The following is a 21522-nucleotide window of genomic DNA, read 5'->3' as shown; positions in this document are numbered from 1 at the left end:
CAGACATACAAAATATGTAATTAATTTAATGCAAAAAAGAAAAAATCTTAATCATGGTAGAGGATTAATAAAATGTGTGTAAGTAATTTAGGTTCTTTCTGTACGAGTTGGTTCTTTTTTGGTTCAATGCTTGTATCTTTAACACTTAACACATAATTTGCATTGTGTGTTAGCACTAAGCGAGCAGACCTTTTCCCCATTATTTTGTTTTATTGGAACAGCATATCAGACCATATAAAAATGTCTTAAAAAACATTTAACATAACTCCCAGGAGAGCAGTAGTTACATATTAAATTACATACATGCATATATTTTAAAAAGAACATAAATGCATACTCATTAAGTTAACAATACATAAAACAAAAAGACATACATAAATAAATAAAAGCATTCAGATGTTGTAGAGCTGGGTCGCTTGTAAGTCGAGGTACCACACTATATTGGGCGAGGTCACGGGGGTCACAAAATAATCATGCCTCATCAAATTTTGGAAATGTGGTCCAAAATGTTGTTGCTGTAATGTTACTTCACCCCCTTAGTAGCTTCTGTATTAAGAACCGCTTGAGGCCAAAGGTTGGTCAGATGGCATGCGACTAAATTGCACCTAAGAACACATGACACGGGCCAGGAATAACCCCACCCTTACAGACGCACAAACACACACTCCAAACCCTCCGGCAGGGGTGAACAATCGTGCACGTTGGAAAATTACATTGTGCAACAGTTGGTGCTATTGAACAAAAAGGTAGATATGCAGAGAGCGAGTGCTGCAGCACGGTAGCAGCAGCAAAACCTTTGGACTTGTGAACATGCTCAGAAGCGGAGGCACGGCATGCATGGATCATATTCATCCTTTCAACTCTCAATCACTTTTGAGTGCTTGACTTGTCCTCTCTCTAGAGGGCAGCTGCCCGCCACGGAGTGGGACAGGTGGCGTGGCCCGTAGAAGAGTCCCGGCCAATAAAAATAACTGTAGGGCTCCATGATGTCACCCATGAGCAAATCATAGCTATGAAGAACCAAATAAATCATATCTATATATTTTACATTCATACTTGCGTAGCATCGTCAGCTCTAATAGACAGCGTGGCCCAATTAGTCATGGGATTCATCATTGGCATGTTGAACGACGTAACTGAACTGTCATGTAGTGTGTAAGGAGCTCGCACTAGTTTTCAACCAGTCTCCATGCATTTAAAAATTTTAAGTGTCACAACGGCGCAGGTATAAGGGCAAATAATAAGGTCAAATAAAAATGCTATGTTGGGTTATTTGATTATTCAATAGAAACATTAAATTCCCCTTGTGGTTATGATCTTTAGTCAGCCGCTACCAAACCATACAGAAAAAGCAAAGAGTAAAGAGTCTCTGTTCCTAAATGACGGCTTTATAAAATAAACTAATCTGCGTTGTTTTTACCGAGAATTGCCGTCATTTTTTGTACAGTTGTGCTGTTTTCGCGACATCTGCCCACCGGCGAGTGGATTGAACGGAGGGGTCAGACCGCTTTGGCCACTCGCATCCTCAACCAGTTGCCAGAGAGCGCGTGCAAACTAAAGCCGGAGTCTGATCTCACTTCCATACCGAGCATTCTGAGGCCACAACACCATGCTGCCCATGCGGAACCCGATCTGTCGTAAATCTTGCCTCTTTGACCATGTGACATGCCGAATTTGTGATTTCACCCTCCGTCAACCCCCACCTTCGATCCCGCGGCACGCAAATGTCAGGCAGAAGGGCGACAATTCCGCATGTCTCAGTTGCTCTTTCTGTGCATGTTGACCATACGCCTGAATAATTTTCCCCCTGGGCCCGTGTAGCCATGATATCCTGGTGTGCGTTTGTGTGAATTTGCGATTGTGTGCGTGCATAACTGGAGTGACCCATCTCCGCTTTGGCGGCGGGACACTTTCAGTAAGGGGATGTCTGGAATGTGGCACTTGTCAGCCTCCCCGACGATGCTGTTAATTCACATTCTGTCCGTTTCAAAGTGTTAGCCTTTAATAAACTGCAAGCGTTCAGGCTATTTAACTCGGACTGGGAGTCTCACCGGTGTGCTTAGCATCGCTTGACTCCTTTTCCTAACAAAGCTCGCTAGAAAATCCTTACTGCATTATTGTCTAATTAGCTTCTTAAGCTAACGGAATTTCACTAAAGCTGTCTAATTGGATGTTTAGTAGAAGACGTCTAAGTGCAGACATAAAACTCCCTGTGATAACAAGTGACAGGCATATAGCAGCTAGCTAACTTTGGGCGAGAGTTAGCATAAATCCTGGACTGGTTAATCACTTCGACTTCCCTTTGTGTTGGAAGTAACCAGGAGATTTTTCATAAATGATATGTCAGGCAGCCATAAAAGAAGTGACAAGTGACAAATACATAGCAGCTAGCTAACTTTGGGCGAGACTTAGCATACACCCTGGACCGGTCATTTCTACTTCCCCTTTGTGTTGGAAGTAACCAGGACAGTTATTATAAATTATGTGACAGTTGCGTCAATATCCTGTTTCAGTGTGAAAGACACAGCGGATGTTCTGTTACGGTTCTTCTGCAGTCATTTTGCAGGATATTTTATAGACACTCCCTCAGCTTTCTTTTATAATTATTGCTGCTTTAGCCATATTGCCCTGAACATGACATACTGTACTTTTGTATTTCTTTACTGAAGCTTCTGCCTGTCAGTCTATGTGCACAATGGGGAAGTTGTCCTGGGAAGAAAATACCCGCACACTTGCACATCACCGAGGATTTATCACCAACATTTGTGTACGGCCATGAGAGAGGCCAGACCTGTCCATATGTGGTGGCCCTGCATGTGTGTGTGTGTGCGCGCATGTTTCCGATGACACTGCGGAGATGATTTTGAGCAGCTGAAAAGAGTTTGTGTGGAAGTGCGCAGCTGTACATCTCTGTCTTGGACATATATACACACACACACACACACAGCAGTGGAATCCCAAGGTCTGACCCCCTTGAGACTAAGCCAGACTGAGACCTTAATAAAGGCCTTGTTGTTTCAGGGGCTCGGCTGGTCGGTTTCGAGTTTGGGTCTCTGCAAACTCATCTGTACTTTGCACTCGCCATTAATCTTATTTTTGCAGTATTCTTATAATGCTTATAAAGTCTCTGCATTTTACACAGTCGGGTATTTCTAGTATAAACTATTAACAGCGATGTCGTAATGAAGTTCTAAATAAAACCGGGTTGCCGTTAATGTGTCAGCTAGCCTGCGATCCGTCAGCCAATGGGAGCGTTTGCTCGTTCAAACTGCTTTTACGAGGGGCGGGGTCTGGATGGGTCACAGGGAGTGATGTAACCTCTGTTTATTTTCGGCATATACGTGTAAATGTAGACACACGCAAAAGCAAGCAAGCACACTCTCAGCCAAATTATTGAACATAGTGTTCTGATGTAACATTAATTATCAAGCAGAAAACAGCAATCAATTAGGAGTAAAACTCTTTTAATTGGTTTGATCATTTTTATTTGACATTTGGTCAGGTCTTTTTGTCACACATATTTGGACCAATATATCACTGTGACCTTTCGACCTGCCTTCCATATTTGTGGCACTCTTGGCACACTATCTAGTTGAATTCAGTTCAATTAATTGTCACATGACCTAGGCAAAGTTGTGGGCGTGGCTTAGACAGTATGAGAACAAGCAACCATTTTGGATTGTTTCGAATTTTTTGGCATCCATTGAACTGTTCAACTGGGCCTTCTGGTCCAGACATGATTCTGCTGGTAAGAAGAACGAGGTCAGAAAGTGGCAGTGAAAAGTCCGCCCCTTGCCATGAATACTATTAGTGGCATCTCTTGCCTTCCGTCAGCTGCAGCTGTTGATCACGCTGAACGCTTTAGCATTGCATCACTCCCCCTGAATTTGGCGCTATTCTCTCACATCACGCTAAAGCGGGCAAAGCTAAGCTGCACAGCAAAACAGTATTCAACTGCACGATTGCTCTCGGGAGCTTGTCCCGCTGCCTTAGCGCGGTGACAACCCGCCGCCAGCTATTCATACAATGCACGTCGCCGGCATAGCGAGATGTTGGTCATGTTCTGCGGCGCGGAGGACGCGAGCAGGAGGGGGACGACGTAACTTCCCAAGGAAGCTTGTCCACTGGCATACATCAGAGACATTCCACCTCATTTGACACTCGTCCATGGAATTCTGCACATTTTGCGCACTGTCCTCCAGGGCATTCCGAAGTGGCCGTCAAATAGACTGGCGTGGCCAAATAGCAGTTAAAACAAGAGAGTTGGGCTACTAATAAAGCTGCCTTTTCTAATTAAAAAAAGAAAAACTGCAACTTGCTTTCTTCAGATGAGGATTTTCATAATTGAGCAATACATTTTTAATACCTGTACAAAATATGCCATGTAGCCATACGACTACTAATTGGTAATAATTGAAGCATAGATTTGCACTAGCTGACTTTCTCCTCCATGTTGGTACAGTACGAGCAGTGTATGCTACCTATAGTTGACACCTACGTGTGGTTCTGTGAGCACACTAAATACTTGAGATGGCTCAAAGGTTTACTTGGCAACCAATGGCTGTTTTAAGAGCATGGATACACTTTCGGCTGGCCACACAACACAAAGGGAAATAAAGCGCTTGATCCACACAATCAGCAGCTCATTGAGTGATGAGTAATTGACCAGTGAGCAGCTAGGATGAATTGTTTGATTAAATAATGAAAAATACTAGCTGTCCTTTCTGATTAGTTGTTTTTTTTTGGTCATTTAAATATACAAGAAAATTTTCAATCAGAGCTTTCAGACTGATTTTAAAAAAAAAAACATCTTTACTATTTTTTTCTAGCATATGTTTTTGAGTTATCATTTTGTGTTTTTAGGTTTGACCTATAATAGCTACGACATTCCTGAAAAGAATGTTACCTGTTGTGATTTTAATATCATTCCCAAATACTAGATTACATATTATTGTCATTTTATGAACACCTGATGTGTTGAGAGAAAAAACGAGGGCACCTTCGGAATCGGTGCATATAAAAAATTTAAAAAAAAATCACAAAACTTGTGTCTCTCTCATTCTAAAAAAATGGAGTGAAACAATCGTGTAATTTGCACACTTGGCATTCCAGTCCATTTTCAAAATGAACAGAAGGTATTCGGAATGCAATGGGATCAGTGTTGGTGGTTGGTTGGTGGTCCGCAAAGTGGGAGGAGTTGGCGCAGAGATGTACAGGACAGTCCTACTTACCCTCAGCGCCCAACACATTTTGCCGCCGCAGCTGTTGTGGCGCCCGTGCACACCCGCACGCATTTGCGCACACTTAAGTGTGCTCCTTGAGCGGCGGCGACCGCATGTCCATTCAGGCTGCCGCTCTCTGCTCCGCCGCCGTCTTCTCGGGTTGCCTCTCCAGCCTGCACACACACACACAACGCAGGCAAAGTGGAATGTTGTCGCCGTCTTGCTGGGAAAAGTGGCATTCAGCACAAGAGTGAAGAAGACTGCGCTGGTTTACCATGAGCTGTTTGGATGTTATGTACCCAGCCTATGGACATTACGCCTCGTACGCAACCAGCGCTCCTGCTTTCATCAACACGCTACAGGTAAAAAAAAAAAAAATTATGATCATAATTATTATTAGTAGTAGTAGTAGTATACAAAAGGGATGAACTGTCCAGAAAATGAATGAATGAATGAATGTGTTATCTCAATTGTATTCTCAGCCTGAATTGTAGTGTGGATAAAAAAAATGTTCATCCCCCCACACTTTTCAAGTTTCAAGTATTGCTTTGCAGGTTGAGTTGCAAAAATGTTAGTTGCATAAATATACTTTGGAGGTAATACTAAATATGAAAAAAATATCTATATGTAAGGCTATAGTACTTTGTGCATATCTCTACGCTCATATAAATTACTATTTTATATATATATATATATATATATATATATATATATATATATATATAGAGCTGGTGTTTAGCCTCACTAGTAGCCAGCGGAAGCTTGTTAATTACTAGCTGGTGCGGCGGCGTAAGTAAGTAGCACCTAGCTCTCCATAAACTCTATGTAGAAGTGACTTGAGCGACGCACGCAAACATTTCTGGTTTACTTTTCGCTGTATTTTTATGTGACACAAAATGCACATTTTGTCTTGCAAACTGCAATGTGAAATTGATAGCTAACATTCAAAATCCAGTGTCCGACTTTACTGACTTGACAACACACAGTTGGTCTATAAATCTGGAAATGGATATCTATGACACCTGTCCCATCTCTTCTCATTGTTGTCAGACTCCCAGTGGTGTGAGTAGCACCTCACCTCCGTGCCGGGATTTTATGGACACTCCTAGACGTCCCGAGGGAATGTCCGCCGTCCAGGGCAGCGTCGGCGGACCGCCGACCTCGTCGTCTTCGGCCGCCTCATCTTCTTCTTCTTCCTCTTCCGCCTCATCTTCCTCCTACACGTCGGCGGCCCCGCGTCCCGACGAGGGCCCCAAGAGCAAGCAGGATGGCCCCGACGCTGAGTACCTGAATTCCCGTTGCGTGCTTTTCACTTACTACCAGGGGGACATCAGCAGCGTGGTGGATGAGCATTTCTCTCGAGCTCTCAGCTCCTATATGGACGGCGAGGGAAAGCGGCGCGCTGCGGAGCAACAGGTCGCCGGTACTGCAGGTATGGTGGACGTTTGGATTATACATGAATTTAAAACGACTATTTACAGGTCAATTCCAGTTCCTGTAAATTAGTAGATTCACATTTTTGAGGCATATTAAAGACTATTTTATGCTGGTCATTCTGACCTCACTTTGTCTTCATGCATAATGTCAATATGACCTAGCAGCCTCACAGATGCTACATTTGAAAGGTGGCAGATTCGCCTGCATGGTATCTTTTTGGACCACACAGGATGAGCATCAGACAGGTGTTATTTGGAACTATTCTCAGTATGAGAGGTCAGAGGTAATGAGGTTCACGCGAGCTGAGTAAATTCAAGGGTGGCCTCAGGGTAACGCGGTGGAAAGTCAAGACTGATCACAGCTGGAGAGTTAAATTATTTTTCCCTCGAAAAAGAGTCAAACCTATATATTATATATATATTATATCTTTTATATGATATATTTTTTTATTATACATGTTATATTTTTTATTTTTTTCCTGGCTAAAAATTAAGGCTCATTTCACTTGTGTCACAAGGTGCCGCAGCACCTTTAAAATATCCAAATGATGTTTAAAGTCGCACTCGCCATTGCATCACTGGTCAGCCCACCTGCATGCGGCCTTTCGGACCACACTTTAGTGACGCGTCATGTCAATACAACGCACGTCCTGCCTCACAACAGATGCTAAGTTTGTCCACGGCGCTCAGCACAAAGCCCCGCGGCGGGCGTATCCTCCTTCAAAGACGTCACCCCCCCTCGCCCCCCCACAATGGCCGCTGTCAGATTTATACGCCATGTGATCGGACACTACCCCTCGCAGCGCCACGCCGTATCTCTTTTCCAGAGGAATATCTAAATATAAAAGTCTACTGCTGAAAACGTATAACGGCCCGCTAACATTCTGTCAAGGGCGAGGAGGAGCAGGACGAGGAGGGGTGAGAGGGCGCAAAAAAAAAAACCAACAGGTGGGGGTGCAGGGCACTGAAGAGAGGGGCAGCCGGTGCTCGCATAGGGTCACTGTTGTGCGCGCTTGAGTGTCTTTTAAGACCTTCATGAGGACCGAGTTGACATGATAGTGCGAGATGTCACCGTGGACGGTGATTTAAGACTCTCGGGGCTGCCTCTAGGTCACGCCGTCTGCCTTATATAGATGGCGCTCTGGGATATAGGCGCCCTCGCAAGCTACATGTGCTTGTGTTTATTTCTGTGTCTTGTTGGAGCTAGCGCAGTGTGACAGTATGATCCAATGGGGAAGATATCTGGGCAAGAGGGCTAAGCCATCATGTGACTGCCATCTACAATTCGCCACGCACCCGCTTCTCTTTTTAAGCCTCGTTTCCACCAGGCTACAGTTCAGTTTGGTACACGGCTATTTTTTGTTCAAACAGAAGCACTTTTTCCATGGGTTGCACTCAATTTATGATCAAATTGACAAATGAAGTGACATTTGTGAAAGTGCTGGATGTCCATCTAATTGACAGTCTCTCCATCAGACACACCTTCACCGAGCAGCCGACGGAGTTTCCCCCCATCCTTCTGGGACAGTAACTACTCATCACCTCAAAGCCGCGCACACTGCGAGACGGCGGCTCCTTCCTATTCCATGGACCCCTACGCGTCGGGGCTACACCCGGGCCTCCCCCACCCGCACTCTCACCCGCACGCTCACCCCCACCCTCACCCGGCGGAGAGCTGGGGCTACACCCAGGCTCAGGCCTACGGGCCTCCAAGGCCTCTCCACGAACTGTACTCGCCTTCCACTTTGGAGCCCCACTACGGGCCCCTGCTCATGCCCACTGTTCGGCCGGCCCACTTGTCCACCTTGCCGAGCCACTACGAAGTAAGCAAGCTGGAGCCCACGGCCACTTGGCCCGGCCTGCTACCTCCGGGGGACGTCGGGCAGACACTGGCCCTCAACATGGATGCAGGTAAATGAAAACATGACTTATAAACTTATAATTTTACTATTATTGATGTATGAAATTGATGTTTTCTGCATTTCATTCCAAATCCATTAAAAAATGTCAGGCGTACTCGCATTGTATAGGGCAGTATAACACTTTGTAAGATATTTCTGCCATCTAGTGGTGATGGGTTGTAATACAACTCAAACTGCCACTGCACAATTGTAACCCATGAATTCACACATTTTTAAAAAATATAATTTTAGATTTTTTCCTTTGAAAAAATCAAAAACGATCGCAATCCTAGCGAATGCACCAGTCAACACTTGTTAAAAAGCACGTTCGGCGGAAATAGGTTCCATGACAACGGGCGCTTGGTTTTTTCCCGACATGCTCCTAATCACTATTATGCTTTCTCAGGCCTGCAACAACACAAGAAAGGCAAGGAGCTCTACTGGTTCTAACGAAGCCCACATTCACATTGACCACAGCCAATTAGTCCCTGGACCTTCTCCGCTATTGAACAAGTGTGTCCCCTTTATCCCATGCACACAAACACACACAACTGGCCTCCCCTGACAGCCTGGCTCCTGGTGGATGCGAGTGCACCATGGAGATAACGCATAATCTGGACCGCCTTCGCCATGTCCCTCTCCGGAGGCAGACCCTGGCACAGGGAGACGCCATGTTGGACCCAGAAAAACAGACTTTCGTTGATCAAGGGATGGACTTGGGGTGTGGGTGGGGGGGTCGTTCCAATGTGCCTGGTTATCTCCATTTCAAGCTTTTGATTTGCCATTAGCCAAAATTTCATTTGAGAAGATGGGGATTTTTACTTTGTTACTGAAGAGATGGTGTTTGTATTTATTGGTGTTTTATTTGAATTGTTTGCTATATAGGCCAGTGCTTCTGCTAAGATTGTGGTTGGGTTTCTTGCTTTGTTCCAAAGAGATGTCACACAAGGATTTCTTTGTGGCCATTGTGATCATTTAAGGGAGAGGTCACAATTTTTTTTTATGTTCTTTGGATTTGTCGCATTTAATCCTCCCTTGTTTCAATCAGGAGCCTTTCGTTTCTTTTGTGCGTGTTATTTCTTTCTCCATTTATTTTGTGTCCAAAAAGATTGTGATGTCAATAAATATTTTTATGGTAAAGCAGCAAAATAAGTCATTGATCAAATAATTGAGTTGAGAACTTTCCATATGTTGTCATCATCCTTCAATTTAAAAAAAAAAAAATAGACTAACAAAAATGTGCACCCCCCAACTTCAAGTTAATGTTTGAGCATAAAAATTGTCACTTCAAACAATTGTTGTTGCCTAAATTGTGCTTGGAAATCTTTTGCCGCAATCCCAACAAAGAAACATAGATGTGATGAAGCTGGCCTCCTGTCTCCATTTTGAATTCCTGTTTGCATTCACACTTTGTCACCTATAAAGTGGCAACGAGCGGCGAATGCCAACTATGCGGAACCGGAGACGACGCCGAGCATGCCAGCTATGTGCCCAATGTTGTTGTGTTATTGATCCGATAATCAGATTATGCCCGTCTGGGCCACTGTCACAATTTAGCGGCTGCTATGTGTGAATCCTACCCTGCTTGCAAGCATGCGTTTGGACGCAGCCAACTATGTGATTGGCTCTAAGCTGGGCAAATACATACGGTAATGAAATTAAATGAGTTAGCCATCACTGGTCCAAGCATTTATAGTGCCTTTTTACACTTGACTTGCGGTTTGTACATTTCACACCGGATTTGCTGGGATGTATTTTGCTGTTGCTATGCGGACATAATTATTATCACGTTGTAATCATAAACACAACATGACATTCATAACAATTATGTTTATTACGCAATCCAGAGGAAAATTAAAGTACAATAAATATTTTGATTGAGATTGCTTTGCAAATTCAACCAATATTGAATGGGTTTCAGTGCAACTACACTAAAGGTGAAATGCTGCCCTCTGTTGATCAATTTGTAACATTGCAATGATGATACTGCGGGCTACAATAAAATCATAAAAAGAAATATTTGAGAAACAACACGATTTCTATAACTTATAAGGTAAGAAAACACGACAAAGCCGGTTTAATTTGTGCGTTTCAATTCTGGGCAGAAGGATTGCATAATTATCACAACCTTGCAACTTGACTCCCATAAAGTTAATGTTTCATTTTCACAATAGCAAACTAGTTCTCATGACTGTCGTGCAAGTGAGAAGTAGAAAAAGGATGTGGGAAAAGAAAAATGTACACTACTGGGGGAAGTCTCGGAATTCTGCAACTTTCTTCCTTGCTCATAACAGTTTATGGGATTTTTTTTTTTTTTTTAGCAAAACAACAAGAGCTACAGTGTTGTACTTGACCCAATTCAACAGCCCATCTACCTTTTCCACACAGATATAAGTATAAACTACACTATAAAATAAACTATTAACAGATTTAAATATAAACTCTAATGCAGACTGGCTTTTTTTTTTTTTTACTCGGCATGCTTTAGTAAATTGAAATGCCAACCGCATTTGCCAAAACTGAAAGTGAGAAAAAAAAGAAAAAAAACAGTTTGGAGTCATAGTTCACTGTAATAACCGAAACATCTGCTGACTTTCTAATAATCTACTCTAGATTCCCGAAAGAATTGCACCACAACGACCAGTCATGCTTCATTTCCCCATTTCAATGATTGATTTTTATAGGCTGCTGACAGCCACCTGACTGGACACACCGCAGGTCATATAAAAAGTGAGCTATATAAGAAAATGTCCTGATGCCTAAATTCCTGGTTACATTGCAGTTATCGACACAAACACACAAACACACACACCGAGGCAGGTAAGCAGCTCCAAAAGCGCACACACACACAGTGCTGGCGGGTGACCTTTGACCTAACATCGTCCTTAACTACAGCAACTTAAAAAAAGATTTTAAATTTTTTTTCCATTTCATGTCAGACAAGATGAAGCTGCTTCTGCTTTCTGCTGCCTTTCTGGCTGTGGCCAGCTGTGCGAGCATCTCCCTGGAGGATCTAGAGTTCCACGCATGGAAGCTCAAGTTTGGTGAGGCATTCATTTGTCTTTACATAGCATCCAGCTACCGAATACAAACCGAATCGAAAAATAAACTTGCCTGACACACACATCAGAATCAGCGACGATAACTCTTCTGTTCTGATTGGCAGGGAAGTCCTACAGTTCGCCGTCAAAAGAATCTGAACGCAAGGACATCTGGCTAAACAATCGCAAACTGGTGCTCATGCACAACATGCTAGCCGAGGAGGGCATCAAGTCCTACCGCCTCGGCATGACCTTTTTCGCGGATCTGGTTAGGGAAACTCGCGAGCCGCGTCAAATGCAAATTCTTACGACTAATACGTTTTTCTACCAATCAGGAAAACAAAGAGTACAGGCAGTTGGTTTCCAAAGGGTGCCTGCTGCACTTCAACACTTCTATCCCTCGGGAGGGTTCCACCTTCCTGTCGTCGTTCCACGAAGCTGACCTGCCACACACCGTGGACTGGAGAGACAAGGGATACGTCACCGATGTCAAGGATCAGAAGCAGTGTGGCTCTTGTTGGGCTTTCAGCACAGTACGTAAAATGTCAGTCGCCTCCCAGATTGCCTTCTGACGATTAAAATTGCCTCTTTGTTCAGACGGGATCTTTGGAGGGTCAGACCTTCAGAAAAACGGGCAAGTTGGTGTCTCTGAGCGAGCAGCAGTTGGTGGACTGCTCTGGTGACTTTGGCAACATGGGCTGCATGGGAGGCCTTATGGATGACGCCTTTCAGTACATCCAGAAAAACGGGGGAATCGACACCGAGGAGTCTTATCCTTACGAGGCTGAGGTAAACTAAAAGCCTTCAGGTTATTAGCGCAAAGAAGCTACATTTAGCCGGTATCAGAGACATTCAGAGAGTCCTGACCGGTCCACGGTGGCCATTGGGAATTTGGGCAGATTCATGAACGGCCGGTCAAAATTTTTAAGCATCAGCGTCTTTTGTCCCCTCATCAAAATAGGATGGAAAGTGCCGCTACGACCCGGCCAACATCGGTGCCACCTGCACGGGATACGTCGACGTGAAAAAAGGCGACGAACGCGCCCTGAAGGAGGCAGTGGCTACGGTCGGACCCGTGTCGGTTGCCATTGATGCTTCGCATGCCTCCTTCCAGCTTTACGAATCAGGTGACGGACATTAATGGGATCCCAGTGATACGTAGAAAATACTTCAATCTGAGACTCTCTTTGCATTTGCTGACAGGCGTCTACGATGAGCCACAGTGCAGCAGCTCGGAGTTGGACCACGGAGTTCTGGCTGTAGGTTACGGCACGGACAACGGACAAGACTACTGGCTGGTCAAGAACAGGTAAATTACTTGCCAGTGTTATTGTTATCCAAGTCCTCCTGTATGTAGTTTATTTACATTGTTAATGGCTAAATGTTATTTAGCTGGGGTCTCGATTGGGGAGACAAGGGCTACATCATGATGAGTCGGAACAAACGCAACCAGTGTGGAATCACGACCGCAGCAAGCTACCCCTTAGTGTGAACACGTTTGGAGGTAAAAGAAATAAAATTAAAAAATCCCAAAATACTCACAAGCGATTACAATTTGTCATTAATAATGTTTTGTTTGTTTGGATTCTCAGGGAAGGAGCCAGAGGAGAAGAAAAATCACAGACAATATTTGATTTGATAAACTTGTACTTTGTATCTTCTGACCTTTTTTTTTAAATTTTCAAATATCAAACTGATTACAAGACCTTTATCACAAAAATTTACCCCTCTTCAAATTTATATAAAAGAATCGGACTTGTTGAACAGGTTAAGATCTTATTCTGGTATCATTCATCTGTGCTCTATTAAGTTTCCACAAATAAAACCGCAAAGCCTGAAAGGATTCATCTCATTTGTCAAGGCCAATCGAGTTTGAGTGCTTTTCATTTTACTACCTACTATGAAACTCGATTGCATATCACATGACGTTGAGAACATAGAAACACGTATTTTTCAAAGTGCTGAAATGAAAAAGTTTGTTATCTACATGACACCGAGGAGGCTAAGTTCAAACTTACACTGTGGGCTTTACAAGTAGCTCCTCCTAACTCTGCCCCTAGTTGTCATGATAAGAAGATTTATTCTCCTGTTGGCACACTCCATGAATTTAAGTGGCTAAATTGACAAAAAGGTTTCACTTCAGTGGGTGTTTAACACGGATGAAAAAAACCCCAGCTAGTTGGGCTCATTCATAAAATTTCAAGTGACTTAAGTGCTGACCTCATCACCATTTTCCAAGCAGTCTGTTAGGCATTGAAGAAGGATCATCAGTGACCCCATATTATTATTATTTATATTTTAAAACTACATTTTTAGCTCTATCAACTAGTGTAATAAAAGATTACCCTCGCTAGATGGCGCCACTTGACTGCTGAAAAGCAGTTTAACATCTTCGGGCTGGTTTCCATCAAAGTGCAAAGTCAGATGTTTTGCTTTGATTATATAAATTTTATTCAATCAATCAATCAATCAATCAATCAATCAATCAATCAATCAATCCGACTGAACGACCATTATAATCGAGTTTAATTGTGACAAATAGATGTCGCTCTCTGCTGGACAAGACTTGGCGTCACCGTGCTGGACAGTGCAATAAGAAATCAAGTGAAGAAAAAAAAAGGCATTCTACATCTACAGTGCTATACTTATGAAGATAAAGTTCCGCGGAAAATCACCAATTTTTAGGAAGAAATATGAGGAAAAGCTCAAATTTTGCTTTGACTTTGGAGGTATATTTTTTGTCGGAATGAGGAACTGTACTCCTGCAGGTGCATTCAAATTTTAGGTTATATTCTTTTCCCCTGCTGTTTTGCATTTCTATTCAGGTGCATGAACAAGTAAAATCCCGCGGTGGCATCGATCGTCTATCAATCCCATCCCTCCTTGCTTGATCTCTCCATCCTCTTCCTTTATCCAAGCTATGCATTTATCATGAACAGTACACCCGCTTATTAAGTGAAGGAGGCACAATGTGAGAAAACAACAAAAAGAGGAAAAATCAGCCAATTACACCCCGACAAAGCATTTTGCATGTCATTGTGTTGGGAATTCACGCTTGATTGACTGAAAGGCTTCTACCGAGCGCTGGCGAACAACATGCGGGGAGATGCCGGGGCCGATTCCGCCTGATGGATTGAATCATGAGCGCTCCAAACAAACACACGTACAGATCAAAGTACAAACACACTCTCTGCCTAAATTGTGCTTGGAAATCTTTCGCCGCAATCCCAACAGAGAAACGTAGATGCTGGCCTCCTATCTCCATTTTGAATTCCTGTTTGCATTCACACTTTGTGACCTATAAAGTGGCAACGAGCGCCGAATGCCAACTATGCGGAACCGGAGACGACGCCGAGCATGCCAGCTATGTGCCCAATGTTGTTGTGTTATTGATCCGATAATCAGATTATGCCCGTCTGGGCCACTGTCACAATTTAGCGGCTGCTATGTGTGAATCCTACCCTGCTTGCAAGCATGCGTTTGGACGCAGCCAACTATGTGATTGGCTCTAAGCTGGGCAAATACATACGGTAATGAAATTAAATGAGTTAGCCATCACTGGTCCAAGCATTTATAGTGCCTTTTTACACTTGACTTGAGGTTTGTACATTTCACACCGGACTTGCTGGGATGTATTTTGCTGTTGCTATGTCGACATAATTATTATCACGTAATCATAAACACAACATGACATTCATAACAATTATGTTTATTACGCAATCCAGAGGAAAATTAAAATACAATAAATATTTTGATTGAGATTGCTTTGCAAATTCAACCAATATTGAATGGGTTTCAGTGCAACTACACTAAAGGTGAAATGCTGCCCTCTGTTGATCAATTTGTAACATTGCAATGATGATACTGCGGGCTACAATACAATCAAAATCATAAAAAGAAATATTTGAGAAACAACACGATTTCTATAACTTATAAGGTAAGAAAACACGACAAAGCCGGTTTAATTTGTGCGTTTCAATTCTGGGCAGAAGGATTGCATAATTATCACAACCTTGCAACTTGACTCCCACAAAGTTAATGTTTCATTTTCACAATAGCAAACCAGTTCTCATCACTGTCGTGCAAGTGAGAAGTAGAAAAAGGATGTGGGAAAAGAAAAATGTACACTACTGGGGGAAGTCTCGGAATTCTGCAACTTTCTTCATTGCTCATAAAGCAGACGTTGACGTTTATGGGATTTTTTTTTTTTTTTAGCAAAACAAGAGCTACAGTGTTGTACTTGACCCAATTCAACAGCCCATCTACCTTTCCCACACAGATAGAAATATAAACTACACTATTAAATAAAAGCGGCCGAAATGAGTTTTCTCCGCAGGATGTCCGGGCTCTCCCTTAGAGATAGGGTGAGAAGTTCGGTCATCCGGGAGAGACTCGGAGTAGAGTCGCTACTCCTCCACGTTGAGAGGAGCCAGATGAGGTGGCTCGGGCACCTCATCAGGATGCCTCCTGGACGCCTCCCTGGGGCGGTGTTCCGGGCATGTCCCACCGGTAGGAGAGCCCGGGGACGACCCAGGACGCGCTGGAGAGACTATGTCTCTCAGCTGGCCTGGGAACGCCTTGGGATCCCCCGGGATGAGTTAGATGAAGTGGCTGGGGAGAGGGAAGTCTGGGAGTCCCTCCTGAAGCTGCTGCCCCCGCGACCCGACCCCGGATAAGCGGAAGAAGATGGATGGATGGATGGATGGACTATAAAATAAACTATTAACAGATTTGAATATAAACTCTAATGCAGACTGGCTTTTTTTTTTTTTTTACTCGGCATGCTTTAGTAAATTGAAATGCCAACCGCATTTGCCAAAACTGAAAGTGAGAAAAAAAAAGGTTTGGAGTCATAGTTCACTGTAATGACCGAAACATCTGCTGACTTTCTAATAATCTACTCTAGATTCCTGAAAGAATTGCACCACAACGACCAGTCATGCTTCATTTCCCCATTTCCATGATTGATTTTTATAGGCTGCTGACAGCCACCTGACTGGACACACCGCAGGTCATGTAAAAAGTGAGCTATATAAGAAAATGTCCTGATGCCTAAATTCCTGGTTACATTGCAGTTATCGACACAAACACACACACCGAGGCAGGTAAGCAGCTCCAAAAGCGCACACACACACAGTGCTGGCGGGTGACCTTTGACCTAACATCGTCCTTTACTACAGCAACTTAAAAAAAGATTTTAAAATTTTTTTCCATTTCATGTCAGACAAGATGAAGCTGCTTCTGCTTTCTGCTGCCTTTCTGGCTGTGGCCAGCTGTGCGAGCATCTCCCTGGAGGATCTAGAGTTCCACGCATGGAAGCTCAAGTTTGGTGAGGCATTAATTTGTCTTTACATAGCATCCAGCTACCGAATACAAACCGAATCGAAAAATAAACTTGCCTGACACACACATCAGAATCAGCGACGATAACTCTTCTTCTTCTGATTGGCAGGGAAGTCCTACAGTTCGCCGTCAAAAGAATCTGAACGCAAGGACATCTGGCTAAACAATCGCAAACTGGTGCTCATGCACAACATGCTAGCCGAGGAGGGCATCAAGTCCTACCGCCTCGGCATGACCTTCTTCGCGGATCTGGTTAGGGAAACTCGCTAGCCGCTTCAAATGCAAATTCTTACGACTAATACGTTTTTTTCCCAATCAGGAAAACAAAGAGTACAGGCAGTTGGTTTCCAAGGGGGGCCTGCTGCACTTCAACACTTCTATCCCTCGGGAGGGTTCCACCTTCCTGTCGTCGTTCCACGAAGCTGACCTGCCACGCACCGTGGACTGGAGAGACAAGGGATACGTCACCGATGTCAAGGATCAGAAGCAGTGTGGCTCTTGTTGGGCTTTCAGCACAGTACGTAAAATGTCAGTCGCCTCCCAGATTGCCTTCTGACGATTAAAATTGCCTCTTTGTTCAGACGGGATCTTTGGAGGGTCAGACCTTCAGGAAAACGGGCAAGTTGGTGTCTCTGAGCGAGCAGCAGTTGGTGGACTGCTCTGGTGACTTTGGCAACATGGGCTGCAAGGAAGGCCGTGTGGATGGCGCCTTTCAGTACATCCAGAAAAACGGGGGAATCGACACCGAGGAGTCTTATCCTTACGAGGCTGAGGTAAACTAAAAGCCTTCAGGTTATTAGCGCAAAGAAGCTACACTTAGCCGGTATCAGAGACATTCAGAGAGTCCTGACCGATCCACGGCGGCCATTGGGAATTTGGGCAGATTCATGAACGGCCGGTCAAAATTTTTAAGCATCAGCGTCTTTTGTCCCCTCATCAAAATAGGATGGTAAGTGCCGCTACGACCCGGCCAACATCGGTGCCACCTGCACGGGATACGTCGACGTGAAAAAAGGCGACGAACGCGCCCTGAAGGAGGCAGTGGCTACGGTCGGACCCGTGTCGGTTGCCATTGATGCTTCGCATGTCTCCTTCCAGTTTTACAAATCAGGTGACGGACATTAATGGGATCCCAGTGATACGTAGAAAATACTTCGATCTGAGACTCTCTTTGCATTTGTTGACAGGCGTCTACGATGAACCACTGTGCAGCAGCTCGGAGTTGCACCACGCAGTTCTGGCTGTAGGTTACGGCACGGACAACGGACAAGACTACTGGCTGGTCAAGAACAGGTAAATTACTTGCCAGTGTTATTGTTATCCAAGTCCTCGTGTATGTAGTTTATTTACATTGTTAATGGCTAAATGTTATCTAGCTGGGGTCTCGATTGGGGAGACAAGGGCTACATCATGATGAGTCGGAACAAACGCAACCAGTGTGGAATCGCGACCGCAGCAAGATACCCCTTAGTGTGAACACGTTTGGAGGTAAAAGAAATAAAATAAAAAAAATTCCAAAATGCTCACAAGCGATTACAATTTGTCATTAATAATGTTTTGTTTTTTTGGATTCTCAGGGAAGGAGCCAGAGGAGAAGAAAAATCACAGACAATATTTGATTTGATAACAAACTTGTACTTTGTATATTCTGACCTTTTTTTTAATTTTCAAATATCAAACTGATTACAAGACCATCACAAAAATGTACCCCTCTTCAAATTTATATAAAAGAATCGGACTTGAACAGGTTAAGATCTTATTCTGGTATCATTCATCTGTGCTCTATTAAGTTTCCACAAATAAAACCGCAAAGCCTGAAAGGATTCATCTCATTTGTCAAGGCCAATCGAGTTTGAGTGCTTTTCATTTTACTACCTGCTATGAAACTCGAGTGCATATCACATGACGTTGAGAACATAGAAACACGTATTTTTCAAAGTGCTGAAATGAAAAAGTTTGTTATCTACATGACACCGAGGAGGCTAAGTTCAAACTTACACTGTGGGCTTTACAAGTAGCTCCTCCTAACTCTGCCCCTAGTTGTCATGATAAGAAGATTTATTCTCCTGTTGGCACACTCCATGAATTTAAGTGGCTAAATTGACAAAAAGGTTTCACTTCAGTGGGTGTTTAACACGGATGAAAAAAACCCCAGCTAGTTGAGCTCATTTATAAAATTTCAAGTGACTTAAGTGCTGACCTCATCACCATTTTCCAAGCAGTCTGTTAGGCATTGAAGAAGGATCATCAGTGACCCCATATTATTATCATTTATATTTTAAAACTACATTTTTAGCTCTATCAACTAGTGTAATAAAAGATTACTCTCGCTAGATGGCGCCACTTGACTGCTGAAAAGCAGTTTAACATCTTCGGCTGGTTTCCATTAAAGTGCAGTCAGATGTTTTGCTTTGATTATATAAATGATTTTATTTAATCAATCAATCAATCAATCAATCAATCAATCAATCAATCAATCAATCAATCAATCAATCAAGCAAGCAAGCAATCAGACTGAACGACCATTATAATCGAGTTTAATTGTGACAAATAGATGTCGCCCTCTGCTGGACAAGACTTGGCGTCACCGCGCTGGACAGTGCAATAAGAAATCAAGTGAAGAAAAAAAAAAGGCATTCTACATCTACAGTGCTATACTTATGAAGATAAAGTTCAGCGGAAAATCACCAATTTTTAGGAAGAAATATGAGAAAAAGCTCAAATTTTGCTTTGACTTTGGAGGTATATTTTTTGTCGGAATGAGGAACTGTACTCCTGCAGGTGCATTCAAATTTTAGGTTATATTCTTTTCCCCTGCTGTTTTGCATTTCTATTCAGGTGCATGAACAAGTAAAATCCCGCTGTGGCATCGATCGTCTATCAATCCCATCCCTCCTTGCTTGATCTCTCCATCCTCTTCCTTCATCCAAGCTATGCATTTATCATGAACAGTACACCCGCTTATTAAGTGAAGGAGGCACAATGTGAGAAAACAACAAAAAGAGGAAAAATCAGCCAATTACACCCCGACAAAGCATTTTGCATGTCATTGTGTTGGGAATTCACGCTTGATTGACTGAAAGGCTTCTACCGAGCGCTGGCGAACAACATGCGGGGAGATGCCGGGGCCGATTCCGCCTGATGGATTGAATCATGAGCGCTCCAAACAAACACACGTACAGATCAAAGTACAAACACACTCTCTGGTGAGCTTTTAACAGTGCAAAGGTGTGCAATCACATTAGTATGCATGGAAAGGAATGCATACTGATTTTCACACTCAATATAAACAGTGTGCTATAGTAGTGGGAGGGAGATGAAGAGGGAGCAGAAACTATACAGTAAGAGAAGCCCACACTCTTACTTGCCTCCTTTTATAGTATCGCTTCACTCGATGGAGTTGTATAGAAAAACAGATGGATTGGAAAGAAAAGAAGAAAAAAAACTCCGCAGGGACAAAGGCGTGTTATGTTAAGGCGTGTTATGTTAATGGCCTGACTCTACGACAGATGTTAGTTTTAATCCTGTGATGTGTTGCTTGCTCTGCTTTGATTCCAGCGAGATTCACATCTTCAAAGTTGTTGTTCACTCTTCATTTTATTGCTTTGACTATGAAAGGCACCGATTATTCATAAAAAGATCCTGTTATTTGTGTGACACCCTTTGCGTGATCAATGTCAGTAAAATGCAAGCTGAAAACTAGAGCAGTGCTTGATGCGGGCCCAAAGCGCCTTATCGTTAACTAAAACAATCAGTGTTTGGAGAAACACCGTTTCGCTGCTCTGTAAGAACAACTCCGACTACTATTATTTAAAATTAAAATAACAGAACTGTAGTCCTCAAGCATAACAACCCGAACTAGAAAGCAGGCGGAAATTATATGTCACAATTTGCCACAATATAACAAAACTCCACTCCTAAATAACTGAACAACCGTTCAAAAACAAAAAGCACATTTTCAATTTTCTTAGCCACCAAGTATGACAGTCTCAAGGCACTTACATTTGTTGACGAATCAGTTTCGCAGTCCTCATTGAACCAAATTGGGCTCCATGCGTGGTAATCACCTGTGGCCGTGACTCCATATTTCAAGTCTGTGAAATGCATTTTTCTTTTTCTTTTTTGGTATCTTGTGCTGAATCCGCACAGAGCCTTTTCAAATTCTTCGATTTATTTCACTCATTTTGATAGCTTGTGCATTTAATATTAGTGTCAAGCGACCGGGACAATTAACTTGACACGCGTCAAGAGTCAGTCAGACGGATGTAACAGAGAATCCGGTCATTTTTCAAAATAAAATATCTTTTAAACTGCCGCAATGAAAACCCGGAAGTGCTGTAAAAAAATATTTGTGCGGCCGTTCCTGTAACAGACACTCACATTTATTGCATATATTGACACCGCTCCTGTCAAAGACACATTTATTGCCTGTATTGACATTTATTGCCTATATTGACATATACAATTGATAGTGTATTGAAAATGGGTGTTATCATTATTTGCAGCACTGCTCTTTGTGTTTTGTATCACCGGGCCAACGACATGACCCCTCCTTGTACAGACTTATTTGCCTTGCATG

General features: G+C 43.1%; 2 protein-coding genes and 1 long non-coding RNA gene across 3 annotated transcripts; 2 read left to right on the top strand and 1 right to left on the bottom strand.

Annotated features, from left to right (window-relative positions):
- Nucleotides 1-3468: 3468 nt before the first annotated feature.
- On the bottom strand, nucleotides 3469-5353 carry LOC119115997. Its single transcript, XR_005096221.1, has 2 exons — nucleotides 5232-5353; nucleotides 3469-3742 (listed from the first exon to the last, which is right to left on the bottom strand). It is a non-coding gene; the product is annotated as an uncharacterized LOC119115997 (long non-coding RNA).
- Nucleotides 5250-10427, top strand: vgll2b (vestigial-like family member 2b). The gene is made up of 4 exons (XM_037240991.1): nucleotides 5250-5584; nucleotides 6273-6654; nucleotides 8135-8569; nucleotides 8966-10427. Exons 1-4 carry the CDS (start codon nucleotides 5498-5500, stop codon nucleotides 9007-9009), a joined length of 948 nt encoding a protein of 315 aa, XP_037096886.1. The 5' UTR covers nucleotides 5250-5497; the 3' UTR covers nucleotides 9010-10427.
- Nucleotides 10428-11353: 926 nt separating this feature from the next.
- Nucleotides 11354-18695, top strand: ctsl.1 (cathepsin L.1). The gene is made up of 18 exons (XM_037241696.1): nucleotides 11354-11379; nucleotides 11499-11603; nucleotides 11726-11868; nucleotides 11936-12133; nucleotides 12198-12389; nucleotides 12562-12727; nucleotides 12804-12909; nucleotides 12993-13086; nucleotides 16578-16611; nucleotides 16655-16705; nucleotides 16825-16929; nucleotides 17053-17195; nucleotides 17263-17460; nucleotides 17525-17716; nucleotides 17889-18054; nucleotides 18131-18236; nucleotides 18320-18431; nucleotides 18521-18695. The coding sequence occupies exons 2-17, from the start codon at nucleotides 11504-11506 to the stop codon at nucleotides 18417-18419; spliced, it is 2094 nt and encodes a 697-aa protein (XP_037097591.1). The 5' UTR covers nucleotides 11354-11379; nucleotides 11499-11503; the 3' UTR covers nucleotides 18420-18431; nucleotides 18521-18695.
- The last annotated feature ends 2827 nt before the right edge of the window (nucleotides 18696-21522 follow it).

The sequence above is a fragment of the Syngnathus acus genome, chromosome 22 (genome assembly GCF_901709675.1).
Source record: "Syngnathus acus chromosome 22, fSynAcu1.2, whole genome shotgun sequence".
NCBI classification, from domain to species: domain Eukaryota; kingdom Metazoa; phylum Chordata; class Actinopteri; order Syngnathiformes; family Syngnathidae; genus Syngnathus; species Syngnathus acus.
Note: the sequence above shows the minus strand (reverse complement) of the source record. Positions and strands in the feature narration are given on the sequence as shown.

Bases quoted from the DNA above. Each gene is read 5' to 3' on its own strand.
- ctsl.1 (XM_037241696.1), top strand. From the start codon at position 11,504: ATGAAGCTGCTTCTGCTTTCTGCTGCCTTTCTGGCTGTGGCCAGCTGT. The intron at 17,717-17,888 runs GTAAACTAAAAG...TCATCAAAATAG, and splicing joins CTTATCCTTACGAGGCTGAG to GATGGTAAGTGCCGCTACGA. The intron at 18,237-18,319 runs GTAAATTACTTG...AATGTTATCTAG, and splicing joins TACTGGCTGGTCAAGAACAG to CTGGGGTCTCGATTGGGGAG.
- vgll2b (XM_037240991.1), top strand. From the start codon at position 5,498: ATGAGCTGTTTGGATGTTATGTACCCAGCCTATGGACATTACGCCTCG. The intron at 5,585-6,272 runs GTAAAAAAAAAA...CATTGTTGTCAG, and splicing joins CTTTCATCAACACGCTACAG to ACTCCCAGTGGTGTGAGTAG. The intron at 6,655-8,134 runs GTATGGTGGACG...TCTCTCCATCAG, and splicing joins ACAGGTCGCCGGTACTGCAG to ACACACCTTCACCGAGCAGC.